General features: G+C 40.1%; 1 protein-coding gene across 3 annotated transcripts in view; it reads left to right on the top strand.

The window, feature by feature from the left end:
• Positions 1 to 8,345: 8,345 nt before the first annotated feature.
• Positions 8,346 to 10,429, top strand: part of LOC147886923 (nucleoporin) — a 34,604-nt gene continuing 32,520 nt past the window's right edge. For 2 of the 3 annotated variants that reach the window (XM_087394347.1, XM_087394346.1), the window contains exons 1-2: positions 8,346 to 9,501; positions 9,781 to 10,068. In XM_087394347.1, coding sequence (XP_087250473.1) covers positions 9,451 to 9,501; positions 9,781 to 10,068 — 339 coding nt within the window. In that variant the 5' untranslated portion in view covers positions 8,346 to 9,450. The remainder of the gene's footprint in view (positions 9,502 to 9,780; positions 10,069 to 10,429) is intronic. The other variant, XM_087394345.1, reaches the window with a different exon arrangement.

Below are 10,429 nucleotides of genomic sequence, written 5' to 3'. Positions count from 1 at the left end.
GGTAGAGGTTGCTCATAAACCCCAAGAAGAGTGAGTTTTTCATGGTTGAGATTCATTTTCTGGGGCATATTGTTTCCAAGGATGGGGTTTGTATGGATCCAGCTAAAGTGGAAGCAATACGGAGTTGGCCACAACCAAAGAATTTGCACGAGGTTCGTAGTTTCTTGGGTTTATGTTCCTACTACTGTCATTTTATCCGTCACTTTGCAGAAATTGCGCAGAGCGCCAGGTGTCTGTAGCAGTACCTGATGCACAAGGGGAAAGTTAGCGCTTCCATTCTTGTTGTACAGACCCGCTCATATATCTTGGTGTTGCATTTTTGTTTCACCTGAGGTACTAGTTGATGACAGTATCTTCGCCGTGAGGGTCTCTATGTTTGGTGCGCTAGCCACTTGGTTTTAATGCATCTTATGTGCAATGTATTATGTATTTGTTACGGGGACGAGCATTTTCCGAGCGAAATCTTCCGAGCGTCCGAGCGAAGGAAAAAAAAAGCTTCCAACTATGCAAAAATATGACAAAAATGGATCAAAAGAAAACATAGTTTCACTTAGAAATATGAAAAGTATTATAGGAATGCCTATTTTATACACGAATATTTATGTGAATCTTTGGAAATGGTGAGAACATAATGGGATGGCTTTTGAAGAAACCCACATGTAGAGTAGACTTCTCTATGAAAATTCCCTTATGATCCTTCTTACAACTTTTTACTTAATAGGGGGTGACATTGAAAAACCTCTCTCACCCTATCTTCATGAAACGGTTTCTCCAAAGAAAACTCATTGAAGCAAGCCATCAAGGTAGTTTCGCCAGCGAAACCCCTTTGAACAAGGTCTTTCAAGGTAGTTTCGCTGGCGAAACTACCTTGGACAGCACTTTTAAAAGTGACATAACTTTCACATCCAATGTCCAAATATAGTCATTCAGCCACTCAAATTGATCGGAAAACCCCATTTGAGCACATCTAAGGGGTTATATTTTGGAAAACCTTGCATATATAGTATTAAATATTACATGTATTTTATGAGAGTGATATATAAGCCCAAGTTAATACTTATTTACAGTAGTTTAAACTTCTATAGAAACATGTCCATAAATATATTGTTATTAATACTATAAAAACACTTGAAAGATATTGCCATATGATATAAATGTGTTTAATAAGTAATTATTTATGTATAATATTATTATGTTGAGAGTGATTATGAGGGACGCTTCTTAAATGAATTATTTTTCAATACTTTTTTAAGGTAATAACAAGGGTACAAAGGGATGTCTATGAATAAGAAGATTTATGTTATGTAAAAATGAATGAGTGACTAGTTTGTATATTTTTATGATAAAGGGATCTAGTTCTAATGAAAATAAAAGTGTAAAAACCATGTTTCCTAAAGAAATACTATTTTTAAAATCTCTTGAAAAACACGCTCGTATAAACCTGCTCATAGGTTTTTGCTCGTAAAATTGACGCATCCATTTGTTACCATGGCTCTACAGATACATATTCATTGTTGGTTGACACCTGCTAGCGACATTGATACGCTGTCCTTTCAAGTTTGGTTGGTCTATTGGGTCGCTCCCATTTCAGACTTGGTTGATCTGTTGATGGCATTGTTGGCTGTCTTTTAGATTTGGTTATTTGGTTATTTTTCTATTTCAACTTTGGTTATTTCATTTGCTTTTGATTTTTTTCTAGTGCTATTATTTTCTTTTGTTTTTGTTTGTAGGCAGTCGAGGACGTTTGCCTTCTTTCAAGAGGGGGTTTGTCACGAGGATGTGAAATTATGGGACTTTTGATTTGCGACTCCCATAATTTGCGCATGACTACCTTGAGCCTCTTGGGGTGCGAGGGTTCGGCCATGGGGCGGGACTTGGGGAATTAAAATTCCTAGTGGGCCCTTTGAAATAGTGAATGTGCACCCAGTTACTAGGCAATTAATTCTTAGGGCCAAAGTGTACAATAGGGGAGCCAAAAGAGTAGTGCAATTAAAAATTGCTATTTTTAGCACAAGACTACAAAAAGGGCCCGGAGCTCTTATTTTGGGTGCAGGTGGCCAAATTAGTTCCAGAAAGAGCCAGATCATTAGTTCTGAGCTGTCAGAGCTTGCCAGGTGCTGCTAGAGCAAAATCGCATATTACCAGGAGCTTTTGGAGCCTGCCAAAGGAAATCGTCACCAGCCAGGGCCAGTACCAGTGCATCCAGGGCCTACTAGAGGAAAACGCACTAGATCCAGACCCTATTTGATGTCTAAGAGAGAAGTAGATCATAAAATAGATTTGATTCCTGGATCTACCCCTGCTTGTAAACCCCCATATAGACTTAGTCAAATGGAGAAACGTGAGGTTGAAAGACAATTAACGGAATATCTTAGGAAGGGCCAAATTCAACCAAGTAGCTCACCTTGGTCTGCACCAGTTTTACCGGTAAAGAAAAAGGATGGTACTATGCGTTTATGCATAGATTGCCGAGCACTAAATCACCATTAAAAATAAGTATCCCATGCCTCACATTGATGAGCTCTTTGATCAATTGCAAGGGGCAAAATATTTTATTAAAATTGATTTAAGGTTAGGATATCACCAAGTACGAATTAGAAAAGATGATGTCCCTAAGACATCATTTCATACTAGATATGGGCATTATCAGTTTAGAGTAATACCATTTGGATTAACAAATGCTCCAACAACTTTCATGACACTTATGAATAGTGTCTTAAGGCCATATTTAGGGAAATTTGTTGTAGTATTTTTAGACGATATCCTTATTTATAGTAAAACTAGAAAAAAGAATTTGGATTCTTTACGAAAAGTGTTCTAGCTGCTTAGAGAGATAATTCACTCTTTGCTAAAGAATCCAAATGTGAATTCTTTGCAAAAGAAGTGAAATACTTGGGACATATAATATCCCAAGAAGGGGTTCGTATGGACCCTGAAAACGTAAGGGCTATATTGGAATGGCCACATCCTACAAACCTAGAAGGAGTACATATATTCTTAGGTTTGTTCGGATTCTATAGGAGATTCATCTAGGATTATGCTAAGATTGTTGTTCCGATGACGGACCAGCTTAAGGGGAAGGGAAGCACCTTCATATGGGATGAACCTCAAAAGAGGAGTTTTGAAAAATTAAAAGTAGCTATAGAAGCAACTCTTGTCTTAAAGGTAGTGGATCCCAATGAACCATTCGTGGTTGAGATAGATGCCAGTGATTTTGCTATTGGGGCAGTACTTTTACAAAAAGATCGACCAGTGGATTTTGAAAGCTGCCCAACGGAATTACTCGGAATGAAGGAACTAAATGCTATAGTCTATGCTTTAAAGAAGTGGAGGCACTATTTATATGGTGCAAAAATTGAGATCATCTTTGATCACAAGAGCATTAACTGGATTTGCAATCAGGCAGAAAAGCTAGATGGGCTGAATTAATGCAAGAGTTTGATATACAATTGACATATCGGAAGGGGAAGTTCAATGTGGTAGCAGACTCCCTTAGCCAAATGCCAATTGCTAATGAATTGAGTTTGACTCAATTTCAAAATGATTTCCTAGAGTCCTTAAAGGGGAAATGTGAGTTTGATCCTCGTTTCTTTGAAATATGGAAAGCAGTTAGAAATAGGGATCCAACTAATCGAGAGGCTTTCACTGAGGAGTTGCATGGAAATGCCGACACACCACAAATTGGTGATAAAGGACTCAAGTGGAAAAAAAATACTATTGAAGATGGCTACCTGCTCTACAAGGGTAGAGTATGTGTCCCCGGATAATAATGACATTAGGTGCCAAATTCTTTTTGAATGTCATGATAGTCCGAGTGCTAGAAACCTGGGAATTCAGAAGACACATGCACTTTTAAAAAAGTAATTCTTTTGGCTTGGAATAGGTAAGGACGTCCAAGATTATGTATTTGAGTGCCAAAAATGCCAGCTCAATAAGGCTGAACACCTTAAGGTAGGAGGTATCCTTCACCCATTGGAGATTCCATCTGGCAAATGGGAAAGTATCTCCATGGATTTTATTGTGGGATTAACTCGGACACAGAGGGGGCACAACTCTGTGTGGGTAATTGTGGATCGGTTGACCAAGATGGCTCATTTTATTCATGTCAATGAAGATGTTAAACTCCAGAATTAGCTAGGCTATTTGTGGAGCATATTTATGGATTGTATGGGCTATCAATCGGTATTGTTTTTTTTTGGGCAGAAATCAGCCGATATTTTTAGTGATCGCGATAGCAAATTTAGCAGCCATTTTTGGACGGCTGTGTTTAAGAGGTTAGAAACTTCATTGAATATGAGCACCATGGACATCCACAGATTGATGGTCAAACTGAAAGAGTCAATCAGATCATTGAGGATATGCTTCAAGCATATGTAAGTAAATGGCAAACTAATTAAGAACAATATTTTCCCATATTAGAATTTGCATATAATAGTGCTAAACATCCCGCTAGAGGTTTTAGTCCATTCATGATGATGTAAGGATTTCAACCAAGAGCCCCAATGGCAGTGGGACTCGAAAAAGAGAAGGTTCAAGAGGCCAAAGACTTTCTTGAAGATATGAATCAAATGCTTAAGTTAGCTAAAGATAGCATAAGAAGAGCTCAGGATAGAGCACGAAGTTATGCAAACCCCCATTGTAGAAGGTTGGAGTTTGAAGTGAATGAGAAAGTCTACATCAAGGTACCTGAATCTTTAGAATCTCTAAAGACAGGTAATGTTCGAAGTTGTCTCCTAGGTATTGTGGACCATTCACAATACTTAAGAGGATTGGAGAACTTGATTACAAATTAGCCTTACCTGGGGATGTAGAGTAAATCCAGTTTTTCATGTTAGTAGGCTAAAAAGAAAAGAGAAAGAAAATTAGGAGATGATGATAATCTCATTGGAAATGAGGTCCTAGTTGAACTCATTGAACCTGCATCTTTACCATAGGAACCATAGAGAATTTTAGATAAACAAGAAAAAAGAACACGACATACAATATGGCAAGAATGTTTGGTTAAGTGGAAAGATAGACCTGAAGAGAGTTCAACATGGGAAAGGGCAAGCAATCTCCAGAGGAGGTTTCCTTTTTTTTTGAGGACGTAAACATTTCTTAAGGGGAAGGGAATGTTACATCAACTATAATACCGTGACCACGATATAAGGCAGGAAGCCAGAGCGCTTGGCAGCACTTACATTAGTAGGGCATAGAGGGCTTGGGTCTAGGGTCATGCCTAGGCCTAGGCATTTATGAGGAGGTGCATAGGGAAGCCCAAGAGAGGGCTAAAAAGAAAGAAGTCCCTTGTGGGACATGTGGCAGCAAAGCCATAGGCCAAGTGGCAAGTGCTGAGCAAGGGGGAGGATTTTAGAAAGAGAGCTCCACATGGAAAGTATGAGAGGAAGGGAACTCAATTAGGGAGTTCATGGATGCAAGAGGAGCTCATGGGACTCCGGAATGGGTGGAGAAATATGGCGAAGCCCTTGGAATTGCAACAAGTTAAGTAGCACACCATAGCTAAGAAGGTCATAGAGAGTCAGATATCCAATTGACTGGTTGACTTACAGTGGATATGCTATAAGACACTATGCATTTATGCCGAAAGTTACAGGATATATAGAGCGTGCTACATTTCACGAGGTTGTTTCATATGAGCGTCGACAGAATGCCATGGATGAGGAGATGGATGCTCTTGCTTCTAATCAGACTTGGGATTTGGTAGAGTTACCTGAAGATAAAACTCCTATTGGATGTAAGTCAGTTTCCAAAGTGAAATGCAAGTCTGATTGTTCAATAGAAATGTATAAGGCAAGACTCGTTTGCTAAAGGCTATGCACAGTAGTATGGTTTGGACTATGAGAAGACTTTTAGTCCTACTGCTAAGATGGCAATTGTGAGGACTATTATTGCATTAGCTACTACAAATGGCTGGAAATTGCAGCAAATGGATGTTAAAAATGCCTTCTTGAATGGTGACTTGTTGGAAAAGGTTTACATGGTACAACTTGAAGGCTATGTACACCCAGACTATCCCAAATATGTTTGTAGGTTGAAGAAAGCTCTTTATGGGTTGAAGCATGCATGTAGAGCTTGGAATGAGAGGATAGGTAGATATGTGCATGAACTTGGTTTTTCAGTTGGGAAGTCTGATCATTCTTTGTTCACAAAGAAGACAACTCCAGGTTATGTTGTCCTTGTTACTTATGTGGATGACCTAATCTTGACTGGCAATGATGACGATGGGATTGTTGAAGTAAAAAGCATGCTGAAAAAAGAGTTTGGTATTAAAGACTTGGGGGATTTAAAGTTCTTTCTTGGTATCGAAGTGGTGAAGACACCTGATGGTATTTGGCTTATGCAATAACAGTAGCCTTGAATATGTTGGAAAGGTTTGTGATGAAAGAATGCAAGCCCATGGTTATTCCCCTAGAGACAAACTTTGAGTTTATGGTAGGTACTGGAGCTGAGATTGAGGATGTCACTATGTACAGGCAAATGGTTGGAAAGTTCGATTTACTTGACCATTTCTAGGCCCGATTGAGCTTATGCCTGTAAGTCTCATAAGTCAGTTTATGCAAAAACCAAGAAAGCATCACTTGGATGCAATGAGAAGGACCATGAGGTACGTCAAGGCTACATATAAATATGGACTCTTTTATAAGTATGGAAAAGACATAGAACTGGTGGGATATATAGGGGCAGGATGTGCATATGATAATAGGTCCACTAGTGGTGGTTATGTATTCAGCCTTGGTAGTGCTATGGTGAGATGGAGTAGCAAAAAGGAACCCATAATAGCGAGACAGTAGCACTATCTACTAGTGCAGAAGCACAGTATAGAGGAGCAACATTGGCTGCATGTGAGATTGCTTGGCTCCAGAAGCTTTTACAGAATTTGGGATTGCATATGGATAAGCCAATCAAACTCTATTATGATAACATGACTAGTGTGCAATTGGCAAACAATCCAATTTATCATGCCAGAACAAAGCATACTGAGCTACACTACCATTTCATTAGAGAGATGGTGTTCATTGATTTGGTTCCTGTGAAGACCGAAGGCGAGGTAGTGGATATCTTTGCCAAGTCATTAGGTAAAGAGAAGTTTACTCATTTCAAGGAGCTACTTGGAGTGAAGTATCTTACATGAGCTTGAGGGGGAGTGTTAAGAATCAAGCTCATAATGTGTGTTTGAGGGTGTGTGACTAGATGAATAAGGCGGGTCATACTGACCCAACCATAGTTAGGTGGCCTAGTTGGTCTCTACTAACATGTACTTTGTGTTGATTCAATTTTATGTGTGTGGTGACAACGGAAGAGTGTGGGTGAGATTGTTGCTCTCTCCCTGATGGCCTCCCAGTCTCTCTCTTCCTCAGATTTGTTTTTAAACCGATGTGTTACTATTAGAACCAAAAGGAGCTTGTGCAATTGCATGGCCAAGATTAGCAACGACGACGACCTCAAAAGAAGAGAGTTTTAACAAAGAAAGGGTTCTCTTTGATTGCTCCGAGGATTTTGAAATGGAGTGCACAGTGGGGGCTAAGTTTTGAAGAAAGGGCCTGCAATGACTCAAAGCGTAAAAAGCGGAAAGTCTCTACATCATGCACTATGGTGTGTAGGCTCGGTGATACTTTAAAGAGGAATCATGATCTCATCGCAACTACTTAGTATTTTTTAATCTTCTTTAAATTGGGCTAAGGACCCTTGATGGATGTAATCCGTCAAGGGTTTTTTGAGACCTTTAAATGTGTGTACACGCACACACATGCGCATGCACACACGCACACACATTTTGTGGGTGAAACCCCTGATTTAGATTAATTAATGCAATTTACTATTGCTACCACGAAGTGTAGCAGCTAGAAGCAATAACTAAATTAAAATAAATTAATAAATAAATACACATATAAACATAAACTTATAATTAAATTCTCTCTCACACACACACACTCTCTCTATTAAGATATAAAATCTAGGCAATAGATGCCTTTTATCTTGATTTAAAAATTATGCTTCTCTTGACTAATGTGAGAGCCAATGTTTTGAAGTGCTTTTTGTAGGTTTGGTTTAGATACATCAACGAAAGTTGTTGGTTGGAAGAGCAAGTGAAAGTATTTCCTCCCATCTTCCGTGTATTGGATTGTGTTAGTAGTGCCTCTCTCGATTATTAGTTTTTGAAAAGAAGTAAAAAAAGGTCATGACCCCAATGGTGGAGGGGACATTGAGTGAGACTTTTGGCCTACAAAGCATGTATTCCACGCTTTAAGTTTTTCATCCAAGACATAATAATAATGTAATCCAAACGTACTCGTTCTCAATGAACATAATAAAATGGTGATTTTTGCCGTAAGTAGACAAGACTCAAGAGTCACATTTGGATTCCGGAAGCGTGGAAAGTTGGTCGAAGACACAGAAAGTTGTTCTGCGGAGTCGAACAAGGTGAGTTTTCCAATCGTTCAGGCGGGTGATTGAAGGATTACTGGCTCAACAGCGAGGGGGAATACAGATTCGGTGCAGGAAGGGATGGAGAGATTATGGTTGCACGGGGCCTGACGGATCGGATGCAAGCTGTTCCATAGTCAAAAGAGGAAATGCAGAGACAACCGAACGGATCACAGTCCATCAATCCGAAGGAAAACGAACTGCTAACGGGGCCTGTGCTTTTCTGCAGCACAAGCAACTGCAGAAGGAGCCATCATGCAAATCATCATAGATCTGTAGAACGAGGTTGGTGAGCAAGAGTTGCATCACGCGTAGCTGAACAGGACAGCCTATCTCACAGATTCCCGTTGCGTAGCCCTTATTACCCCCAATAAGATTCAGAGTCCTCGTGGAAATCCAGGATAGAAGAAAATTGCTTCGTCAGTGCCAGCCGCAAAAACAGTGGAAGCGCGGTGTTGAGATCATCGAAGTTGGCGGGACGGCTCTTCTGTTCGTAAGCATGAGGTCAAATCTGCTGATTTGTTTCCTGCGGCTCACCTGGCCCTGTGCCTGAAACAAGCGTGATTGATTGAACCCTTCCCGCGCAATTCGCATAGGATCCTTGACGTCTGGATCGATTCGTTCTCGACGCTTTCCGATTATATCGCGGATTGTTATGATTTGCGGATCTTATTGTGAGATCCGACAGATGAAACCGACTTTTATATAACGTTCCGGCTACTAGGGCTTTGTGGGGATCCTAGATTTCAATCTCAAGTTTATTAGTCTTGCACGAATGGTCTCAGATCCAGCAGGACTGCGATGGAGATATTCGCTTAATTGGATGGATTTCTGGATTCACTGATGCAATCTTTTGTTTTTCAGCTCTTAACTCTATAAACAAGGATTTAGGGGTCCTATCTGTGACTCCAGAATAGAGACTTTAGAGTCTCTCAATACACGCGTTGGAAATTGGGTTCGAAGAACCCTCTCACGAGAAAACAAGGACTACTTTGCTGAAGGGTATGTTCTTCCAGGAGCATCGTCATGGATAAGCCCAGAAACAAAGACGGCTTGCTAGCAGCCGGCAAGAAACGGGTCCGTGCTCCTTTTTGTTCACATAGCAATGCCCGTTCTTTTCAGATATGTTCTTGTCTTGGACGTCCAGCTCTACAATTAGGCAATCCACTCATACCTGTTGGTTATAGAAGGCGGCTTTTATTTTCAAGTACTTCGTAGGATTCTTCTGACGTTATGTCCATCCTTCCCCCTCTCCTACCGCATTCTTCTGCCAGGGGGAAAAAATATTTCCTCAATGTCCTTGTTTCCCGTTGATAACATCTCTCACTGACTGAATTGTGGGTACCTCATTTGCAGCTAGAGAAGTTTCGGCAAAAGAAGCAGAATAAAGCAGATGCTGCGAATGCTTCTCAACCAGAGATTGATACTGAGTATGCGTCAGAGTCAAAACTTGAGAACAGCTCTACTGGGTCAGGATCCTTTGAGCATACTGAGACTACACAGCGCTCGAATGAAGGGGAATCGACAAATGAGAGATCGTACACTGTTGGGGCTCAAGTGGCTGCTGAATTGAGCATAGACAAGCCACATCTTGTCGGGCTTTCAGAATCAGTTTCCCCTCAAGAGGAGAGATCTGGCAATCAGGTCTCTATCATTTAGATTCTCCTTGTATTGACTTATTTTAACCCTTGCTTGAAAATTTAAAATCTGTTCTTATGGAGTTGTCTTTAAAAAAAAGGAAACTAAAATATTGATTTGTTCCCTTATATGTTCTTACCTTGCGTTTTCTCATTGACCAACACTTTTAATAGTTCTGCTCTCGCATGTTTGAGACCATGGATCGCAATATTAGTTTGTTGAGATCATCACCATACTTGAAGTCTTTGAAGCAGGCGGAAATGATTCTTCTGACAATTCCTTCGTTTGTGTTTGTTAAGCCATCAAAGCTTGCAGCAGGCTGTTGAATTTGAAGCTCTGTCTCTCTATCTGCCCTTCTTTTGTTCTG

This window comes from Dipteris shenzhenensis, chromosome 23 (genome assembly GCF_047967505.1).
Source record: "Dipteris shenzhenensis isolate YYH24624 ecotype China chromosome 23, Dip_SZ_1.0, whole genome shotgun sequence".
Lineage (NCBI taxonomy): Eukaryota > Viridiplantae > Streptophyta > Polypodiopsida > Gleicheniales > Dipteridaceae > Dipteris > Dipteris shenzhenensis.
This window is presented reverse-complemented; position numbering and strand designations above follow the sequence as displayed.